The 23,487-nt window shown below is 37.8% G+C and overlaps 3 protein-coding genes across 4 annotated transcripts; 2 read left to right on the forward strand and 1 right to left on the reverse strand.

Moving 5' to 3' along the window:
* Positions 1-2,955: 2,955 nt before the first annotated feature.
* On the reverse strand, positions 2,956-4,442 carry rps28 (ribosomal protein S28). 2 transcript variants are annotated; one of them, XM_079820273.1, is made up of 4 exons: positions 4,366-4,442; positions 4,033-4,080; positions 3,458-3,580; positions 2,956-3,076 (listed from the first exon to the last, which is right to left on the reverse strand). In XM_079820273.1, exons 1-3 carry the CDS (start codon positions 4,402-4,404, stop codon positions 3,458-3,460), a joined length of 210 nt encoding a protein of 69 aa, XP_079676399.1. In that variant the 5' UTR covers positions 4,405-4,442; the 3' UTR covers positions 2,956-3,076. The 2 variants fall into 2 exon arrangements, with proteins under 2 accessions (XP_079676399.1, XP_079676400.1); XM_079820274.1 differs by having other exon boundaries at positions 2,956-3,079.
* Positions 4,443-5,693: 1,251 nt separating this feature from the next.
* Positions 5,694-10,887, forward strand: LOC307127744 (potassium voltage-gated channel subfamily V member 2). The gene is made up of 2 exons (XM_079819165.1): positions 5,694-7,308; positions 9,102-10,887. Exons 1-2 carry the CDS (start codon positions 5,989-5,991, stop codon positions 9,399-9,401), a joined length of 1,620 nt encoding a protein of 539 aa, XP_079675291.1. The 5' UTR covers positions 5,694-5,988; the 3' UTR covers positions 9,402-10,887.
* A 2,360-nt stretch (positions 10,888-13,247) lies between these two features.
* insl3 (insulin-like 3 (Leydig cell)) lies at positions 13,248-13,800 on the forward strand (the record flags this gene model as incomplete). The annotated part of the gene is made up of 2 exons (XM_079819935.1): positions 13,248-13,434; positions 13,556-13,800. The coding sequence occupies 2 exons, from the start codon at positions 13,248-13,250 to the stop codon at positions 13,798-13,800; spliced, it is 432 nt and encodes a 143-aa protein (XP_079676061.1).
* Positions 13,801-23,487: the final 9,687 nt, after the last annotated feature.

Raw genomic sequence — 23,487 nt, forward strand, 5'->3', positions numbered from 1 at the left:
AAGAGCAGGAGGTGGTCAAAAAAATTTAATCAAAATAAACTATGAGCCTCTGACCTAAACATCTGCAAATGTGTTCAGTGCTTATAGCAGGATCACACTGTTCCACAGCTGTTCTACCCACCAACAGCTCAAGATTAGGCTACACTCTGGCAATCTCTGGGACAGAGCAAACTTAGGACCGATAGTGCCCCCTCGTGGACATCCAATGAATAGTGATTCAAACACTTCGTGTTGAATACACAGAAAATGTACTAAAGCATTTCAAGATAAACTCTATACAACTACAGCCAAAGACGAAATTTTATTTACTTTAACAAGAACATCAGTAAAATAAGGCGGTTAGCCTAGTCTTCACTCACTGCTCATATTACTTTGGAAAACAAGCATAATGTTACACCCTATGCCCATAACTGCATATCCCATAGCGACAACTTAGCACAAAGAAACATATTTTACTATACAAGATTTCCCACACATTTTTTAGACTGTTATCAATGTATTATTTGAGTCATGTTGAATGTTAGTGTTGGTTCCAAGCTTAAAACATTCAAAATTAAGCCCATGTGTATTCAGATACATTATGATTAGATGTGTCAGACAAGATGTTTTTTTTTTTATTATCTAAAATGTCTTGCCAGAACTTGGATCTTGCCAGTTTAATGTGAAATTCACATTAAACTAGGAAAACTTGCCATAAGTACTATAGTACAGGGGGGTATTCAATTAAAGTTCCAAGAGGTCCGGTCGCTATATTTCCTTCTCTGTGGAGGTCTGTACATTTCAACACTCAAAATAGTCACCAAAGATTAGAATCTTGGGCCCGAGAGCCAAAGCAGTGATATCTAAGAATATTTACCCCCCCAAAAAAACAGGATATGAATATAAAAAGGTTAGATCGGATGTTTTATCAGGCTATTTTTTTTTTACATTTTAGACACCTACACACAAGGCCCTGGGACTGACAAAACATACAAGGGGTGCAGGGTCTACCTCTTAAGAAATGTATGGACCATTTTGCTCAAAGTAATAAACTACTAAAAACAAACACCATACATAATCTATAATCAAAACTCTCAACATGGAGCACAAAACAATGTTAACTATTAAAGGGTTAGTTCACCCAAAAATGAAAATTCTGTCATTAATTACTTCGAAACAAGGCATCATGAAGCTTCGAAGCGTTATGAATCAGTGAGCCGAATGATGATTCGGATCGCGTGTCAAACCGCCAAACTGCTGAAATTTGGCAATTCAAACCGCTGATTCGACTCGCTGATTCATAACACTTCGAAGCTTCATGAGGCCGTGTTTTGAAATCGTCATCACTATGCAAATCGTTATTTAGGGTTTTTTTGCGCACAAAAACTATTGTCGCCGATTCATAAAGTTATTTTAGAACCACTGTAGTGAGACTTTGTAACGACGTCTTTAGTACCTTTTAAGGGTCTTGAGAGTGAACCGTGCCATTGGAGGCCTTTCAGAGCCATCAGATTTCAACTAAAATATCTTCATTTCTGTTCCGAAGATGAACGGAGGTCTGACGGGTGTCGAACGACATGAGGTTAAGTAATTAATGACAGAATTTTCATTTTTGGGTGAACTAACCCTTTAAGTTCTGTCTTCCTTCACCATCTCTAAATAATTTTCCAAATTATAACATTGTTTATTATGAAATGCTCTTAAGCTTATTAAAAATGCAAAAGGAATAGGGAGGGGGGGGGGAGAGACCCTAAAAGGTGGCATGCGTTAACTTGTCACAAACATGGTTTAGTTAAACAATCGGAGTCATCTGTATGACAAGATTAAAATAATTGTATTTGCCGCTTTGTTTTCTGTAGTGTTTTAGCAAAAGTAAATTTTTTCTGCTACTGCGGTTAAACTAACACTCTTAATGTGACGCTTTACATCTTTAGCGAGAGAGAAGCAATGCGCACAGAGCGGTAAGGGCTTGACTAAAGTGCGTTTGACTCCAGATTAAAATAAATATTAAGAGGATGTAGTGGCGAAAATGATTACCATAAACAACCCTGAGCGTTTGTGGGGTGTCCTGCTCCGTTGTTTGCTCACTTTAAACTGTAGAAATGGTGCAATTATGTTCCTCGGTCTGCCAATTGAATCCCACTGCTCTACAGTAATTGTAAAGGCCTTTGCACACTGAGTCCGAAATTTTCGCATGCGTTTTTTCGTGATCCGAAAAACTCGTCACGCACAGAGACCTTGCACACCGAGTCCGATGCGTATTAATGAATGCGTTACGGAAAAAAAACGCAAAACACAAAATGCCGTCTTCAAGTAGTGAGGATGATTTTTTTTTGTCCACTCGTCTTAAAAAGAGAAAAAGAAAGGAAATAATGGGTCCATCATCCACTCCTGCGATTTCGTAGAGAGGAAGGAGAGTTCCACCTCCTTATCAAGGAGCTGCAGGATTATCCAGACCGATTCAAAGTTTACTTTAGAATGTCAGTGGCTCAGTTTGATGCTTTGCTAGCGATACTGGAGCCACATATTAAAAAGACCACCAATCTCCGTGAATCAATTGATCCTGAACAAAGACTAGCAGTATGTCTCCGCACACACGGTTTACAGGGACTTGGTGAGCTATAATTATAGCTGTGATATAATGTTAGTAGTATTTTTGATACAATAATATATAAGGGTATCTGAGCACTGGCGATTCATTTACCAGCATTGCCATCAGTTTAGGTTGGGCATCAGCACTGAAGATGGGAAAAACGGATGCGAAAAACGCAGAAAATCGAACCTGTTCCGAATTTTTTTTTTGACGGACGAAAGTTTCGGAGGCAGTGTGCAAGCGTGATTGACATAACGTGAGGTCGAATTTAATTTGACGTGCAAGAATTTTGCATGCGAATTTCGGACTCAATGTGCAAAGGCCTTAAATCTCAAGGTAGCACCTTAAACAATAATTAGGATGAAATGAAGGAGGAGATCAACTTATTCACAAAGACACTTTATTTCAAACTGCGCACAAATGATATTGTACTGCCAACTGTAGAGCTGGTGTTGATGTGCTCCACATCTACTGGTTTGGCCATGGCATGTCTTCACACGTGCACTGCTGGGGGAAACAGGCAAATGGTTAGAACTTACATCGAGCAGCAAATACTGACTGGAAAACTGTGATAAGTCATCAAGTTACATTTTAATATGGGAGATATTTGATGTGAAGAATATTTGTTCTCTAGCACACAACAGACAGTCAAAAAAACACTTCAAATAATTTGAACACTGAAAAGAAAATGGGATTGATACGTTTAAATACTCAGACTTTTCAGTCAGATAGATTAAATATCAAAACTTGACCTTGTCTTCCCATACAAAATCTATGCATTTAAATTTGCTGCGAATCTTTGCTGAAAGTGTTTTTCTTTCCTTCTAAATTACACACAATCTGACGCGTTTAATGCATTTACACCAGTGGATAACATGCACTAACCTAGCGAAGCCTCCTGGCCTCTCTTTCAGACTCCAGAAGTGTCAGAACATCTCCTTCTCTTACTGGGCCCTTCACGTTCCTGATGATGGATCTGTTGCTGTCATCCATGAACTCAACGCGCACCTATGGAAGCACAATATTTAAAAGTCTTATGACTGTGGATCATAACTTTAAAAATAATTCAATTACATACAAATTGAAAGCCACAAATATTTTTATTTTGCTACCCAACTACAATATAAATTATCTAAATCTTATAAGAAATGACCAACAATGATACAAAAAGAGAAAATACTATTAAAATAAAATACTATAATTTTCGCAAGAACGTGTCATACTGAGTTTCAATATTTATTAAAAATTAAATAACGTACAAGAGCTGTGGCTGCAAGCTAGGACATTCGTCTCCAGCAAAATTCACTTTAGAATAAAAGACAATGTAACTCAATTCCTGCACATCACACACACACACACACACACACACACACACAAAAAAAATCTAATAGTTTTTCTAATGAAGACGCTAATCATGTTCCACATGTATCTGAGCATGAGGATTAACAGTCTGAACATACCTGGGTACACTGTCCCTGGGAGCCGGTTCTTCCCAGCACTTTTGTGACCTGTAATAAAGACACAATAAAAAGTAAATATAACCGACATCATTAAACATTACATGTGGTGGAAACAACAATCGTAATCCATTCCAAACCGCTGGATTGTATGATGCTGATGCTAATGCTAACTGAAGGCCTAACGACATACACCGCTACAGTGTTGTGACAGGATTACAAGATTATTAAAGGCTACCACATCCCGAATAAGACTTGAAATTGTGTACATTTCATCTTAAAAGTATTAACTTGCATAATTCAAACGGAAATACTCAATAAATAGTTTTTTCTTACTCTGGCGAGCTTGATGGGCTGCACGCGGCTGGCATCCATGATTTCAGCTTCGTTCGGAAAGGAAGTCACGTGGTCCAGGCGGGTTTTATATACCCACAATAAATTGCATACTTTCAATTTATCATGTTTTAATTTAAGTTATATTTTGATATTATTTTTAAAAATGCTAACAATATTATATAAAAAAATATTTTAAAAAATACTTTCTATGAATAAAAGTTGGTTTTACAGTTACAACAAATCTGTTTCCGGTTCCGGGATCATGAGGGGAAACTTTTGTACCGCAGATCTAGGACCAGCTGTATGTACAATTGTAGAAATCACATATAAGAAGACTTCTGGTGATACTGTGGCCTTTGATTATGTCAGTACAATTATTTTTAAACGTTAATTCGACCTTACAATAAAAAATCAATTGGTCTATAAAGATTCTGTAAAGTAAGGGGATATGTAAAATCTGTTTTATAAACGGATGATAAACTGACTTAAGGTTTGTTGTGTAGGGGTGTCATGCAAAAAAAGTGAACAAGTAAAATATTGTGTGGAAGTGTTTTTATTTTTATCAATAAAATCTCTTTTAATTTATTTGAATCTTTCATCTGTGGTAGCCTATGTAAATACAAAAGTAGTAGCCTAAATAAAGTAAAAAATAATATCTTAGTTTAGTTTAAAATGTCAAGAATTCAGCGCACCCTAAAACCAGAATAGACAAGACCTTTGCAAAGATCCTGTCAAGCACCTTTTATATTACATTTACAAATGAGTAGGCTAATATTACAGATTAGTTTTTTCAGAACATATCGAAATTAGTAGGCCTATATCAATTTCTATTAGTTAAATCAGAAGTCAGAAAGAAATGCAACAGTTCTTCAACAGTTTTCTTTCCTGATATTTGCATGCCAATGACTGATAGAGATTTTGTTTATGTTATATTTTCAGGTTTGTCCGATCAGACCAGTAGTAAAATGTGCATAAGAACACATAGAGGATATGAAAGCAGAGGAAAGGATACAGAACAAGATAAGGAAATTATGGGATTAAAGGATTTTTATGGACTATAGGATTTGCGCTGAATTGTTTAAATATTAGACTGAGCACAATATGCACTGATGTTGTTTAAAAGCAACATATAAATTGAAATTTTCGGTGAGCATTTAATAACCTTAGTATCCTTGCAACTGCTATTTATCCTTTTCCATTTCTCCTCCAAGGGCTCAATCCTTAAATCACAACACTAATCCTCATGACTGTATTTTTAACTCTGTTGAGGACAGAAAGAACAGCAATGGGATTATGGCATCAGTGAGGTGGGGCAAATCCCAACTCTTGATCTTCAGTTGAGCCGAAACAAATACAGTTGCTTTTTCTTTCTGTCTTTTTAGCTATATTGCAAACTCTTAAAAGCTAGAAGCAGTGGAATATGTTTTCTCCATCTGTCTGAAAATTTCTTTTAAGCTTCAAACCAATACGCATTTTAAAGGACAGTGGGATGCGTACACTTGGAATGTAGAATCTGCCTTTTTCTGTTTTTATTTCTAACAAGAAATTAGTTGTTGTTTTTTTCTACATCTTTCAGCTCTATAACCTTTTTGCACATTCATCATCCTTTAAGTTACCGTGATAATGGATCAACCAAGAAGACATCTTAAAAAGCTGAAAAAGAGACGTTCAAGTCTATTTGCAAGTGTCAAACTTAATGCCAGCTTTTCGCATAGTGTAGAGGAAGAAGAGAGCACCTTTCCTTTTTCACAAGACAGCTCTGTTAAACCTTGGACGTCAATGGACAACCTTGATACTCCATCTCCTCAGGCAAGTGACAAAAGAGATAAAGAAAAGAGGAAAGGCAGTGAGACGGAAGCAACAAAGATGCCACACCGCCATTCGACTGTGATCAATGTTAATGTAGGTGGGAAAGTCTTTACCATTCCTAAGCACCTGGCTATCAGATACCCTAAAACCAGAATAGGCAGCTTAGCCCTGTGTAAAGATCCCGGCAAGCAGCTAACACTCTGCGATGACTATTGTGTAATCACTAACGAGTTTTTCTTTGACCGAGATCCTACTTTCTTCCACTACATCTTCCACTTTTATTGTAGCAATGTGTTATGGGTAATGGAGAGTCTTTGCCCTGTCAACTTTGAGGAGGAAATGCAGTTTTGGGGCCTGCACTTGAGGGACACTCCCCGCTGTTGCCGCATTCTCTACGAGGAGAAAATAGACGAGATAAGAGACCAGCTGAAAGTGAACAGGGAACTTATGGCGGAAATTGAGCCTCAGCACGACGAGGCGGGTTTCAAGACAATGTTTTTCGGTGGTGTACGTAAGGTACTGTGGGACCTGATGGAGAACCCATACTCCTCGCTGGCTGCTAAGTCTTTTGCTGTGTTCTCCAGCCTCTTTGTGCTCATCTCCATAGTAGCGATGACTCTAAATACAGTGAGCGAACTGAAAGATTATAAAATCTATGGAAGAACCTACATGGAGTGTGTGGAGATCACCTCAATTCTCTTCTTCACCTTCGAGTACTTCCTTCGCCTGCTGACAACTTGTGACGTCAAGCATTTTTTGAAGAGTGCACTTAATTTTGTTGACTTAGTGGCTGTCATGCCTTACTTTCTCCAGCTGGTATTTGAGGCTTTTGCTAACCAGGAAGATCTCAGTGTCCAAGATGACCTGAAAACCATGGCGAGGGTTAGCAAAATTAGCAAAGTGCTTAAAGTGGTCAAACTCATGCGAATCTTTCGCATTCTGAAACTGGCGAGGCACTCGACGGGGATGCGGGCATTCGGCTTCACTCTTCGCCAGTGTTTTGAACAGGTCTGCTGTCTGTTTCTGTTCATCATCATGGGGATCTTCACCTTCTCTGCCCTGATGCACTCAGTGGAGCAGGATGTTGCAGGAACACCTTTTAGCAGTATACCAGATGCCTGGTGGTGGGCAGCGGTGAGTATGTCTCAAAACATTCACCACAAATAGCAGAACTGCAGTATAATTCATATATATTGATATAAATGGCCGGACATCCAAACGGCACACCTAATGGAGTGAATTCAGGTTAATTAGGACACTTTTCCCAAGCCATCTCATTGGCAAAAAGTGTCCCAATCACCCTGAATTCATCCTATGTCTTAACCATAGACTGTAAAAAAAATATGGACGTAGGCTAGTGTTCCTGACGTCACCCATAGGATTCTGAAGAGCAGTTTTGAAGCGTAAAGTAGGGTCGAGCTGGCCATTGCCATCTTGGCAGCGCGTCATAGCGCATCACTCCCGGATAACAGAAAATGGACAAAGAGGCGGGACGTGGGTGGAGCTGAGGTGACGCGATGACTAACAGACAGCAGACAAATGGCAATCCACCTGTCACTCAAAGTGGCCACACCCTTAATTATGCAGAACTTTAAGGCTTTATATAATGTAAATGAATGAGTTATAAAAAAATTCACCCCCCTCACAGTTGTCATGAAGGGCAAAATTATATATAGACCAAAACCACAATTTGTACCAGGCTGTAAACAGGTTTTTTTCTTCTGTAAAGTTGGCCATTTTAACATGAAGCTTAATGAGATTCTGTTCCCTTTTGGAGCCTGCCTCTAGCGGCCAGTCGTCGATGGATTGCATTTTAAGTCACTTCCGTAATCTGTATTGGCTTCATGAGAAACTGCGGGAGGTTGCCGCTTGGTCTTAACTAAGCATATAGTCTTAAAACCGTGGCTATTATTAGGACGTTAATGCTATATTAGCTTCCTCTGTTCTGGGAATGCTTTCCACTCAATGTTAGAACATGGATGTGGGGATTTACTCTCATCCAGAGACAAGAGCATGAGTGAGGTCAGACACTGATGTGGAACGATGGAATGGGCTCAAAGGAGACCAATGGTGATCAGGTTTGGGCTTTGTACAGTTCAGTCTTCCACACCAGACCAGTCTTGTTATTTGTTATCAAAAACTACAACTATATATATAAGTGAAATAAAGTTAAGATTCAATTTAAATATTAGATGAAAAATATTAGGTGAAAACAATCACTAAAATGAAACTACAAATAAAATGACAACTGAAAATATGAAATAAAAGCTCATTCAAAATAATAAATAAATACTAATAATACTAAATCAACACTGCACTATAGAATCAATAAAGTTCTTTGGCATGGCTTATTTTACTAAAAACAAAAAATCTCTAAGTAGACTGTATAGCTGTATTCTTGATTTACTGAAAATAGCCAAACCTAATTGGACGTTTAGACTGTATGTCTACAATGTACAGATTACACACTTGCATAACTTATATTAGCTATTGGGCATCGGTTAGTGCTTTATTTAGCACTATCACTTGCGTGTGAGTGTTGTTGTTTTATTGTTATCATTATCATCATTTGCGGTGGCTGCCTATCCTTCTATCCTCTTTAATTTGTTAGTCCCTATCCTCTGGCAGCCGTGGTTAATCTTATATAATACCTTGTAATGCCGCTCAATTGGAGGCATCCATGCTGATTGGAAAAGTTAGATTAGTTTGGAACTTCCTGGAGGCTTAGTAAGTCTTACTAAGTTGTCTTGCATGCAAAAATGTTACTTTAATCACCAAACCGATCAACTGACATGGAAACATAACTCTCTTTTGCTTCTTCCCTTTTAATTTAGAAAAGGCTGGTCTTTGTTGTGTATTTTGCAGTGGTTTGGCCCTCATTTGCAATATATAAATAGATATTGTTTTTTTTTTTAACGTTGTTACAGGTGAGCATCTCTACTGTGGGCTATGGAGATGTGGTGCCCATATCGTACTCCGGTCGTGTGGTGGCCTTCGGGTGCATATCATTCGGCATTATTTTGAATGGAATGCCAATCTCTATCCTATTTAACAAATTTTCGGACTATTATGCCAAGCTGAAGGCCCAGGAGTGCACTAACACAAAAATCCAGCGTGGATTGAACCTCAAGAAAAGATTGAAAAGGAAATGTGAGAACTGCTTCGAGCCTCTAGCCGAGGAGTCTGATGAGGACAATAGACATCACATCGGCCAGTGTCATCACTGAACGTCCTCGTCATCCACCCTGCCTTCCCTGCCCTTGAACAGACAGCTTAGGTTCCCAGCCTGCCTTGACTTAAATAGGGATTTAAAAGATGGGTGAGCACCAGGTTAAAGAAAATTAATCCATTAGCTTTAAGATGGCTTACAAATGGCATGTCGCTGAGGACTATACTTTGTGCTGTTTTTTCGGTTGTCAAATAATTTCAGGCATCAAGTGGATTCAAATAAAACTTTATCACACTATTATTTGCATCATCAACACAATCTGTGTTAAAATGATTTAATTCATCTTTGCGTCCCCCGAGGAAGTGGATGTTCACTGTACAGATAAATCCAGACAAGAATCCTGAGATTCCGCAGATTTTTCTTCCTCAATTAAAGCATAAAGGATTTCTGAGGATCAAGTGAGACTTATGTGGCCTTCAGACACCTTTGGTAGTGTTGCTTTCACATTGTTTCTGTATAGGTGATGTGAATTTGGATACCATGAGATTGAAAGACTGACAATAGCATTGGGAAATTATTTTTTCAACACAATTTGTGAACGTTATATCCTCCAGTGAGCACTTTACCACCCTTTCAGATTAGCCCAACTCACATTTGAACTGTTTATGGAAGGTCTGAAGGGTGATTTCCTCTATTGTTTCATTATTTGTAATGATTGTTGTTTATAAGACTGTATTTGCAGTGAGCCAGAGCCAAACGATTACAGGAATCCTGTTAATTTCTGTTCCCCTTTCACCCCCCGCCCTAGTATAATCATATATCCTTCCTATAATACATTATATCATCATGTCAAACTTCTATTCTCTGAAACTTTTACATAATGGATCACCTTTACTCTGTATTACATAACATAGCCTACTCCTGCAACTTGCATAAAGTTCACTTTATAAGTATGTCAATACATAAATGATTTAATATAGTCATTAATAAAAAGATTTAGGCTCCATGACACTATGCAAAAGAGTCCAATCTTCTGTATTTAGTCCATGCAAAATGTGAATATCAGTGGAGTTGCTTTCCTTTGGCTTATATAAAAGGCTTTGTTTGTATTGTTTTCAGAGTTTTCCCATGAACATCTCCATTTTTTTGCTTGCTCTGAAAACAATCTAAGTGCTAAGCGAGCATGTACGGTAAGCTATACCGTCAGTGAGAAGTCAAGCGATCTGACTTCATGTCTAACAGGATTTAAGGATCAAGAGGACTTGTGATGCCAATGTTTTGAGTGAAATGTTCAACTTTAATTAAGGGAATGTAAAGACAATAGCCCTTGACAGCTGCATGTTTGAGGCTTTTGTTACATGGGAAAGATCAGCATTTGACATTGGCAGTAGGGAATTACTGCGTAACGGTCAATTATGGGATCATCTAGTGAATTCAGACTGGAATAACTAATGTATCTATTTGTTTGTTATATGTTTAACCCACTGAGCTTATCCCTCCCCAACATTTAAAACAAATAAAATAACAGTGGCCAAAAGTCATTCAAAAAACTGACTTGCAACTATATATTTATTATATATTTATATTTTTGCAAAAAGTTAAAAAAAAAAGTAAGTTGTTGATGCATAACATGGGAAGATGCCCACAGTGGGAATTTCCTGTTGTATTGAAACATTTAAAGATAACTTTACAGATTGTGATATATGCATCATCATCATCCAGTACATCAATGTAAAAAAAAAAAAGATGTGCTATTTACTTAAAAGAAATTAAGGTAACAATATTACACATAATATTTTTGAGTAGTTTAAGATTTGGTTTCTTTAATGCAATCTACCTATATAATAATAATAATGTAAAATCACCTAAGTCTATGAAACAATTAATTTAATATTAGTGAAATGTGCTTATTTATTTTAAGTTGACTTTAAAAAAGGGTATACATTAGAGTGAATGGAAATGTCCTGTTTATATTTGACTATATTATGTTATACAACTAATAGACTATATGCTGCTAGCACAGCACAAGCAGAAACAAACTTGTTATTGCACTGGCATTAGCAAAGTTATTGCTCACTGGTCAAAGCAACTGTTACGGAACTGCTCCGAGAGACAAAGGTTGAGGATCCAAACGCAGCATTTATTGGGGTATTCCAATCGTAGTCAACAGTACAGGCAAGGTCAAAACGCAGGCAGGCAGGCAGGCAGTCCAAACAAACAAAGCAGGGGACAGAGGCAAAAGGGTAATCCGGGAAACAGGCAAGAAAACTAAAGACCACCGGGGAGACCATTCAGAAATGCAGTGTAACAATACAAGACTTCACAGTGAATGACAGAGCGAACATGGTATTTATAGGCAGAGGTAATGAGACACAGGTGTACACTGAGTGCTGATGAGTCTGGGTAATGGATTATGGGTAATGTAGTCCATGAAAGAATGACAGTCTGGGTTGGAGTGCCCTCTGGTGGTGATCACAGATACTCACACTGGTGAAATGTTTCAATAAAATGTTTTAGTTATTACTGCATGCTGTTATTCACATCACAACTTAACCATAAGCTGTGCACAATGGTAGCGGTCAAAACAGAAACTATTTTAAATGTCAACCACTGAACATTAAACATCAACAGATGTTTCCCTTCACTCAAAAATACATAAAATAACACTTAATTTCAATATTAACTCTCCATTTCCAGCCATATGCAAAGCATGCTGGGAACTGACAACAGTGTCTCTAAATAAAACAATTGAGCTAATTCTCTTAAAATAAATAAGTAGCCTTTTTTCCTTAATTTTATCAGCTTAATCGGTTCCTAATTCAAGCCTTTAAATTGTTTAAATCTCCTTAAAAAAATTAGGAAAATGTATCTCTTGGTTTTATTAGTGAAATGTTCTCAATATTTTATATAAAACACTGAACCACAATTTTCTAAAGAAAAAATATACACTATTTTTAATTATCAACTTAATTTATTTTGTGAAAATTACAAGACCCATGGCTCATTTTTTTTTTTACAGTGATGTTATCTCTGTTTCAATTCAACAGGAAATCCCCACTGTGGGCATCTTCCCTCATCTTCCCACTATTAAAAGAGAAATTATAAATGATACTACCCAAGTTTATGATGAAAAACATTTTAAATTCACAAAATTATTAAAGAATTAAATCTTTTCATTTCTGTTAATTTTTTTCTCTATATATCCGGTGTTTCAATATGCTTGGAAATGTGTCTAATTCACGAAATTGTTAAATAACAACTCAATTTATTATAATAATTATTTAAATAAATAATAAGAAAAACACCTGCAAAAACATTCCACTGGGAGCTTCTGTTCCATTAACTTTTTACTTCAAAATAAAAACAACATACTTGTTTTTCATATCCAGCATAGGCCTATATTCAATTCATAAATCACTATTAGATTAGAACTGTTCAGATGGAATAAATCTCACAAATGTTGATGTTCAGATAAATAGTCAAGATTAAGAAGAGCATGAAATAAATGTGTTTAGATGACATTTAGTGATATTCATGGTGGTGGCATCTTACCAATCTTCCCTTAATATAAACTAGTACATGTTCATTGACGCATTTCTGTAAACTCATAAAAGAGATATTATAAGAAAATACGAAAAATGTGACCAGCTATCACAATTTTCCTTGACCCCAGGCAATATCATATTTCACAGCTGACATGTTTTATCTAAAATACGTTCCAGGTTTGAAGGCCTCAAAGATCAGAACATGATTTTCTTCATTCAAGGCCGGATAGATTCTTGTAGAACCATGCATGCCAAAGGTCTGGTGGGGGTATAAAAACCCTCGAATTGGTTTTGGTAGTTAAGTGCATGAACACACTTGGATATTGTGTATTCTAAGTTGATCACCCCCAAGAAACACCATGAACATTAAGTGGTTTGCTTCGTTAGCTTTTTTAATTCTCCTCGAGACTTCCAAGACTGATAGTCAAGATGTACGAGTGAAGCTCTGTGGTCGCGAGTTCATTCGGATGGTGGTCACATCGTGTGGGAGCTCTCGACTCAAACGGAATGTGCTCGATTCAGACCTTCACTTTGCAAACCCCCATAGTAGGTTTGCCTTCTCCACATATTTGTGTTCTCTATGCATTTACCTTTTATTTACTTGATATGTTTTCACCTTATTCTATTAATATCTTCTCATTTTGAAACACCATCTGCCCTTTTTCAGGGAACCTACAAAACTGGCTGGACAGAGATTTCTTTGCACACCAGACTGCTGAGGACGTCGCCCCTGAGAGCGTGACAGAGCATCCAGCTCCCCACCAGCACACGAGCACACCAGCAGAGCTTCTGGAACACTCCACCTCTGTGCAGGATCTCACCATGTCCTCCAGGACCCGTCGCGATGTCGGGCCAGCGGGTATCTGCTGCACTTCTGGATGTACCCTGAGTGAACTGATTCAGTACTGCTAAGCTCACACCAGATCTCCTAGGACAGATATAAATATAGATGCATATATATAATTAACACTTTACAACAAGGTTCCATTTCTTAACATTAATTAGTTAACATGAACTAACAATAGTTATTCTAAAGCATTTATTAACCATAGTTAATGTTAATTTCAATATTACTAATATTAAAATCAAAAGATGTATCACTTATTTATTATGTTATTTAATAGAACTGAGCTAACATGAACTAGCAATGAACAGTTGATTTTTATTAACTAACGTTAGCAAAGATTAATAAATACTGTAAAAAATGTATTTCTCATTAGTGGTTGATGTACTACCTAATGTCATCTAATGGGAACTTATTGTAAAGTATTACCGTCCGTCAATATGAATGTTGTTGCAGGATGTATGTATGAAACTGAATGAAAAGAGTGTTATTTTATAATTTACAGTATAAGCTTTTGATTGATCAGTTGTGATATATGTTTAGATAAATATTTTAGACTGCTTATATAGCCTATTTGCAGAAATAATAGACTGGTAATTTGATTGGTCAGAGGGAACTTTGTGCAATGAATCCAAAGAATCAAAGATAATACCTGGTATAATCTTTGGAAAATGTACATTTTGAGATAATTGAACTTGTAGGCTGTATATTTAATCAATGACTAAATAAATTCTCAGAATAAAAATGTTGTAAATGGATGATTTGAGTTGATCACTGTGAATTACAAATACATTTTTCCCGAGCAGTTCAACAAGCTGCTGTATTAGGCCTACACCTTTACCACTAGAGGGGGTAGAAGTAGTAGTACAAACTAATACTTCAAAATCACTTTCTACATCAAACCTTATAAAAATACATAGTGTTTTATTGTTTACATTGATCTGAATCGGTTCCGAGCACATCTTCATACCTTTAAAATGCTTTAGATCAAAGTGATTTGCTTGAAATTGCCCCGGAAACGTCATTTCAGTGGCTACAACAAAAATACATTGATGCTGTTTGAAAAGGGCACAAAGAAGACCCACATATGTTACTTTCAAAAATAATCAACGCTAACATGTATGCAGACACACAAGCAGTGACCTTCTAATGGCACCTTAGATGAGTAGACGTGTATTCAGGCCACACTGTCAGACCAGCTGCTGTGCCACAGCTGCTCTTGATAGCACGTCTTCATTTTCCTCCTCTGGGCATCGGTCTATTACTGTCACGTATTCAACAGACAGTCCAGGACAAAAGAAGATAAGGGACTTATGGTGTCTCCACAATAGAAGGATCTGTATAGCCTAAATGAATAGAGTAGATGCACACTTATCCGAGGATGAGAATGATTGTTTTCTAACATCATCAGGTAGCCTAAGTTTTTTTTAAAATACCATGATTAGTGTAGGCTATATCAAAGAATTCTGTAATCTCCAAAATATCAAATTACACTGCAAAACGCACAAGTAGGCTACTATCACCAGCGCCTTGTTACAGTTATTTTGTTCAAGGTAACAAAATGACGGGAATCAATCGACTTTTTATATAAGCTACACATAGGAACAGCACCAAAGATCCTAAAGCATTTTTTTTAAATGTAATGGTAAAAATGATGCTATTCCCTGGAATATCACAACAACAATCTCCGTGACAGCCTTTTGTTTACAAGGGGTTTGACTCTTGACTCTTGAGGCATTCTTTACCTGTCAATCATTCTACGCGTTCATAGCGCATAGTCCATATATGGGAAACCGGAAAGAGCGCGAAGTTTAAACGTGGAGGCTAGGCTAGCGGTTCATAAGTGCGAAATGTCCGCGCGTTCTTACCTTTCAACAACGGTTTACCCAGCTAAACGTCCTAAAATGAGTATGAATACAGAGGACTCTAAAGAAAGAGAGAAAGGAGGGAAGTAAGTAAGGCGAAAAAACGTTTAATCGCTGGTGAGAGATGAGAGCCTCAAAGTGCTTGTGAAGACAGGTAAAACTACCATGGTTACGCCCTTAGAGTGGGTGATTCTGTGGCTCGATCTGGTGAAAATTGAGTGATATTTTACTGCACATTTGCCAATGTATTTCGATGTATCCCCGCGGGCCATTAAAGGTTTAGTTCATCCAAAAATGCATAATGTTAGTGGTGCTTCGTAAGTTCACGTCAGAGGCCCAGACAGAAGACAAGAACTCGTTGAATAAAGTAGTTATTTAGATTTTTTTTTTTTTTTTTGCGCACAAAAACTTTTCTCGTCTCGTCTCGCTTCATAAAATTATTGTAGAAAAACTGTAGTGAGATATGGACTTTTTCTTTAGTACCTTTTATGGGTCTTGAGAGAGGAAATGTCATTGCTGCCAATGGAGGCCTTTCTGAGCCATTAGATTTCAACAAAATATCTCAATTTGTGTTCCGAAGATGAACAAAGGTCTTACGGGTGTCAAACGACATGAGGGTAAGTAATTAAAGGGTTAGTTCACCCAAAAATGAAAATGCTGTCATTAATTACTCACCCTCATGTCGTTCGACACCCGTAAGACCTCCGTTCATATTCGGAACACAAATGAAGATATTTTTGTTGAGAAAGGCTTCAGATAGGCCTCCATTGGCATTCAGTACATTTACACTCCCAAGACCCATAAAAGGCACTTAAAACGTCGTTACAAAGTCCATCTCACCCAAGCCTGTAGTGCTTCAGTCAGAAATTGAAGCTTTCGCGCCTCGATCGCCCCCCGGTGGCCGGTCCCAGTATAGCTCCTAAACCCCGCCTCTCCATGTATTAGAATGGGCGCGAGACACACTAAACAATTTAATTACACTTCAAATAATTGTTTCCTAAAGATGGTTTCTGTCATTTTAGGCAGTTTTTATTACAATAATTTCATTTCAAGTGTTCGTTTTTTAAATAAGTTTAGTTTTAGTGAGTTATTTGATGCTATAAAAACGAGGGGTGTGACGTCATGATTGACAGCTGAGATTGACGGCTTCTCTGAATGAACTTGTCACTGAGGCACTAACGGATTTTTTTCTGGATTTTTGGGAGGAGATTGGAGCTTTAGCTTTAATTTCTACACTTCCATAACTGTTTATTTCACACCAACATAATGAATTGTTCTGCATCTGCGAGAGTGTGGGCGGGCTTTTGATAATTGCGCCTCTACTTCCTGTTCTCTACTGCGCAACTCCGGTCCCGAGATCGCTACTGCGCAGACTCGGTCCCAAGATGTCAGCGCCGTGAGCGGGCCTATGAAAGCTTCAACTTTGGTCAGCGGAAGTCAATGAAGTCGCGTCGTCCATATTTTTTTACGGTCTATGATCTCACCACAGTGACTCTACAATAATTTTACGATGCGACAACAATATTTTTTGTGCGCAAAAAAAAAATCAAAATAACACCTTTATCCAACTTGTTCTTGTCTTCCGTGTGTGCCTCCACGACGCATGCGCGAGAATGTGACGTAGCGCCGGGGTTCGGGAATCCATGAAATGCACACTTTAACCCCATTTTGAGAACTACGCCGAGACCTAAAGCACGATCAATGTAGAATTCAACAGCTTAGATACGCGCGTCTTCCTCTGCTGGTAAACAAATCGCTTCTGTCATGTGTCCGAACGCCGGATCTGCGTCATATTCTCGCGCATGCGTCGTGGAGGCACACACGCAAGACAAGAACAAGTTGGATAAAGGTGTTATTTAGATTTTTTTTGCGCACAAAAACTATTGTCGTCGCATCGTAAAATTATTGTAGAGTCACTGTGGTGAGATGGACTTTGTAACAACGTTTTAAGTGCCTTTTATGGGTCTTGGGAGTGTAAATGTACTGAATGCCAATGGAGGCCTATCTGAAGCCTTTCTCAGCCATCAGCTTTCAACAAAAATATCTTCATTTGTGTTCCGAATATGAACGGAGGTCTTACGGGTGTCGAACGACATGAGGGTGAGTAATTAATGACAGAATTTTCATTTTTGGGTGAACTAACCCTTTAAGCCCAGTGGCCGTAGCTGTATCCCTTCTAGTCTCTACCGTCAGTAAGGCCCCTTGTGAACATCAAATAGAAAATTTGTTCATTTGAACTTGTAAAGTTAAAGGTAGGGTAGGTAAGTTTGTTTAAAATTTGTTTAAACTTTCTTTATATATCAATACATAATTAAAATGTAAGTACTCTGAAAAAGAAAGTATAAAAATTGAGTGTCTGTAGACCTCTCACGACTGTTTTAAAGACAGCTCATTATTTCCATTCACTCCACCTTCTCCCTTCAGGGCTCTTTCCAAAGCCACGCCCCCAAAACACATGAACGTGCTACGTCGACCGCGATCAGCTCAGCTGAAAGACGCATTATTTACCTGAGGCGAGCGGAGAAGTGCATGTAGTGACATCATGTCAGAATCACATGTAATAAAAAATCTTAACTTTATCATTATGAATATTAACAAATAAGATGTCTTTTAGTACTCACTATCAAGCTAGAATAACGATACTGGTAAAGTTTAAAATACACACACAACACAGTGTCTACGACACACACAGATACAAGATAAAAACATCAGTAAACATTGGTAGAGTATATAAAAACAAACCAAGGGCCGAAATAAACGTGCAGCTAAAGTTCCTGGTGAACATGGTAAAAGAGTTTAGACAGAGGGTAGTAGCTAAAGCTGACTTAGTTCTAAAAAAAAGTTCCTGGATGCGGTGTACCAGCTTTTACACATGCATTTTGTTATCTAAAGTTACATTTTGCGAAATTCAACACGACAGCGATCAACTTGAGCTAAGCATATTGAGTATTTATCATCTCTACTAATGGTTCGCTAAGTGTATAACATTGAAACTTTATGCTAAGTAATGTTATGTTAGCTATATTAGGCAGCTACGTGTGCTAGTGAGACATGCTTCATGAAAACATAAACCAAAAAAATGTATATTCAAAATGAAAGATTAACTGCAGCAGAAATACAGCCTCTTGAACTCCTCAAATCAAACGGGTGCGCCAGGGTTGCCAGGTTTTCACAACAAAATCCGCCCAATTGCTACTCAAAACTAGCCCAAAACAAGCCCAATCGTGTTTCTCCGGTAAAAATCGCATTTGGGGGGTAAAATATGTGTCTTTTTGTTAGGGCTGCCTGCTAAAATTCGCAAATCCCGGGGCAAAATATCACATAATTGGGGTCGCTTCAACCCGCGGACATGAAAAACAGCCCGCGGCAACAGTGTTTGAAGTAGCCCGACTTGGCAACACTGGGGTGCGCGCATGTGGGCAGATCCTGTAGCAAAAGCGGCGGTAGCCATGGTAGCGAGAGAGAGTGACAGTCGCCCAAGCCAATCACTTTTTTCGGCCCGAACGAAAATAATAAGCGGTGTTTATTGCAGATTAAAAAGTCTAGAGTCACTCGATTTTTATATTCTCTTTTTCAGAGTACTTACATTTGAATTATGTATTGACATATAAAGAAAGTTTAAACAAATTTGGACAAAAGTGTTTTAGATCATTCTTACCTACCCTACCTTTAAGGAACAGAATGCATTGGCAAAACATGTAGAAATTAATTGTTTAGTTGATTTACATAGAATTAGTTATTTCCTTCAAATTTGATCTGCCAAAAAGAAAGACATCAAGCTTGTCAAGAGACAAATACTAACATGTATTGTGCACGTTGTTTTTTTGACAGACATCAATGTTGTGATATTCGAATTATGTGGATTTGAAAACATATAAATCGTAAGGTAATGATGATTTATTTCTTAGTCGCGTATTCAGTGAAGTGATTAACTTGTTATAACGACCCGACAGCCAGATGATTTTTTGGTTATTATAAAACTGGCTGGAGATGTTAATTGCTTTTTGTTAAGTTAATTATACTTATTTTACAAAATGAAGTTGATTTCGTGGCTTAAATAAATTACATGTTACTCAGAGAGTATGCTGGTTTGTCAAAAATGTTACATTTAGCAGATTTTGACTCTAATAATTAACAACTGGAACACGCATATTTGGTCTCTGTTTTTACAAATCCTACATCCCATCAGCAGCAGCGCAAACAGACTTCACCCACTCCCACTCTACACTCCTCTTATCTGCTTTCCTGCCCCTGCACTTCCCTTGTGAGTGAGTGGGTGTTCTCACTACAGCTGCCATGCATAATTAAGGATGCAGTGGAGGTGTACTGCAGTGGTGCTGAGCTGCAGCACTATTACAGGCCGCTGCAACGTTTGCGGCTCACAAGCGACCATGTTAAACACCAGAGAGAGCACCAGAGACCCCTGTTTCACGCATGTATTCCCTCAGTAGCTGCTCAGAGAACAAGCAGGATGCTTAACTGTGCTGAGCCCAGTTTAGATTGCTGCTATTTAATGCAGAAAATGCAGCTCATTTTTGATTGTTTAAACAAACTGGCTCACTGCCTGACACCCTGACAAGCACTACTTGCAATTATATAGTGCACATACTGTGAGGGATGTCCTCGCAGGAGATCTCTTAATAGGCTCTGCTTCACCACTGAGACTTGATCACAACGTGTGGTCCCTCTCAGCAATCAAGAGAACACAATCCATTAATATTAATTGGACGCTGTCTTGCATGCATATGTTATAGATTATTGCAGTAAGCTACTGCGGTACAGTGCAGAATATTATTTCATCCACTATAACCTGATGACTCTTCCAGTTGGTGCCAGGGATAAATGTTTTTTTCTGTTAAGAAAAAAAAATACTAAAACTCTGTGCAACTGCTGTTCATCATAGGATTTCTGGAAGAAATTCTTACACAACTATTATTAGATCATGGCTTTTCAAGTTTTGAATTATTAGTCAAAATCTGCTAAATGTAACCTTTTTGACAAGCCAAACATGTCAGTCTCGTAACATAATTTATTTAAGCCACCAAATAAACTTCATTCCGTAAAATAAGTATAATGAACTATGCAAAATCATTTTAAACATCTCCAGCATGTTTTATAATTAGGCTACCCCAAAATCTTCTGGCTGCAGGTTGTTAGAACTAAAAACATTGACATAACACACTCATTGGCATCAATCACTTCACTGACTACTCGCTGACTAAGGAAAACATCTTTATTACTTTACAATCTATCTGTTTTCAAATCCACATCATTTGAATATCACAACATTGATGTCTGTCAAAAGATAACGTGCACAATACATGTTAGAATTTACGAAAATCAGAAGTCCAGGGAGTACACACATTTCGTGAAAAACCCACACTACTGTATGCTTTGAATGCGTCATCGCTTTCCGAGAAGAGGGAGAAAATAGCAACATAGTGTCTGTCAGAGAAGATAACGTGCTTAAGACATGAAGCATGTGAGTATAAATTTGTTCTTCACTTGCTGAAATTGAATCGTAATGATCATGGAACTGAGTGAAATAATTCACACTGCATGCTTAAGAGAATAAACAGCAATCCAAATGAAAAACGTTGGGTTAGAGACATTTTTTCATGCACTGGGGCCTCCATGGACCGACATGCCACAGATGCTCGATTGGATTGAGATCTGGGGAATTTGGAGGCCAAGTCAACACCTCAAAATTGTTGTTGTGCTCCTCAAACCATTCCTGAACCATTTTTGCTTTGTTGCAGGGCGCATTATCCTGCTGAAAGAGGCCACAGCCACCAGGGAACACAGTTTCCATGAAAGGGAGCACATGGTCTGCAACAATGCTTAGGTAGGTGGTACGTGTCAAAGTAACATCCACATGGATGGCAGGACCCAAGGTTTCCCAGCAGAACGTTGCCCAAAGCATCACACTGCCTCCGCTGGCTTGCCTTCCCATAGTGCATCCTAATGTATCTATCACACGCAACCGGCCATCCACATGATGTCCACGTGAATCAATGAGCCTTGGCCGCCCATGACCCTGTCGCTGGTTTACCACTGTTTCTTCCTTGGACCAATTTTGATAGATACTGACCACTGCAAACTGGGAACACCCCACAAGAGCTGCAGTTTTGGAGATGCTCTGACCCAGTCGTCTAGCCATCACAATTTGACCCTTGCCAAACTCAAATGAAATGTTCACTTGCTGCCTCATAAATCCCACCCACTAACAGGTGCCATGATGAAGAGATAATCAGTGTTATTCACTTCCCCTGGTCATAATGTTATGCCTGATCGGTGTATATAGGCCTGGGGCCCGTTTCAGAAAGGAGGTTAAGTGAAAACTCTGAGTATGTTAACCCTGAAATACGGGAAACTCTGGGTTTTCTATTTCAGAATGGGAGGTATGTCAAACCCGAGAAAGCAGGGTAAATCAAGCCCGTTTCTGAAAGAGAGGTAACTTATACTCAGAGTCAGTTACCAGGGTAACTTACTCTGTGAACCTAACCTGGTCAGGAGCAGGTTTTCTTTGGTAAACCCAGAGTTTCTTTAAGTGTCCTCCCCTTTTTTAAAGCGCCAGCTGTGTTTAAATAGTTTATTCATTCATTCAAACTGCACAAATGCTTTTTTTTTACTGAGTATTTTGGTCGTATTTCAAGTACAAATATCAACAAATTATACATTTAATCTAAATCTAAAGTAAGCGAAGTTTACTTAAAACAAATTAAATTATCTGCCACTTGACAAAAATACATAGTGAGAAAAGCATTCTTTGCAGTGGAGGTACATTCATTCATTGCTTATATTTTCATCATGGGGACACTGTCAAACTGACAAAAATGGCATGTCCTTTTATACAGGAAGGATCCTGACGTTCACTTGATAATCCTCTAGAAGTAACCTAATAATTAGAATTTCCTTTAGGATTTCCAGTGGTTGACACTAATATTCCCATCATCACACTTTCTGAAAACGGATTACTGTATGGAATGGAAGGATGCTGCCAGATGATAGTACAAAATATATGCCATAACCACCACCACAGCTGTTAAATACATTTATTTACAATTTTTATGGTCATCTTTATTTCCTACAAATACTTTATTCTTTTTCCTGATGGATCTTAATTTTCTTCCTCCATCTCCTCTTCATCTGTCAGTGGTGCTGGTGTTTGGCTGGCCTGAGTAGAAGTCAAATGTTAATGTCATTACCCTAATTAATAAATGTAACAGGTGGGATCAGAGAACATTTCATTATGTGAAAAGAGCATAGACCCTTTTCACATTTCTGGGTTTCTCAGAGCGGAAGTCGTCATAGGGTTAACTTTAATAGCGGTGAATGAAAGAATAAATTAAATATATTTTTTTTGTGTCCCCATTTGCTCAAATAGCAAAAGAAAAACTCCACAATAGTGATTTAACAACTTTCAAAAAGAGGGAAAAAATAGAGTGAGATTGATAACTGCAGTGAAAAGAGAGAAAGATGTTAATTTTAACTATCACTCCCATAGACGCTGTATTAGAAACACTCTCACAGCAGCGGAAACTTGTTTTTTGTAATATGATGCAAAAGTAATATAATACAAAGTATTAGTGTTATAAATGTACATACATTAAAAAAAATACAAAAAACGTTGCAGGATTTACGATATTGATGACCATTAAAACACGTCATCACTGTGAAAAGGGTCTATGTGGGAAAAGCTGCACATTGGACACTGAAGGATATTTAATTAATATGTCAAATGTTTGTAAAGTCATTAAACCAACACCCATGAACATGTTATGCTTAAAGCTTTACCTGATTGAATTATGTTTTTATTTTTCATTTTTAGCTGCTGCCACATTCTTTTTTTGCCTTTTGGATACCATGAAAATTAAACTTAATTAAAAT

This window comes from Gobio gobio (genome assembly GCF_949357685.1).
Source record: "Gobio gobio genome assembly, chromosome: 6".
Taxonomy (NCBI): Eukaryota; Metazoa; Chordata; class Actinopteri; order Cypriniformes; family Gobionidae; genus Gobio; species Gobio gobio.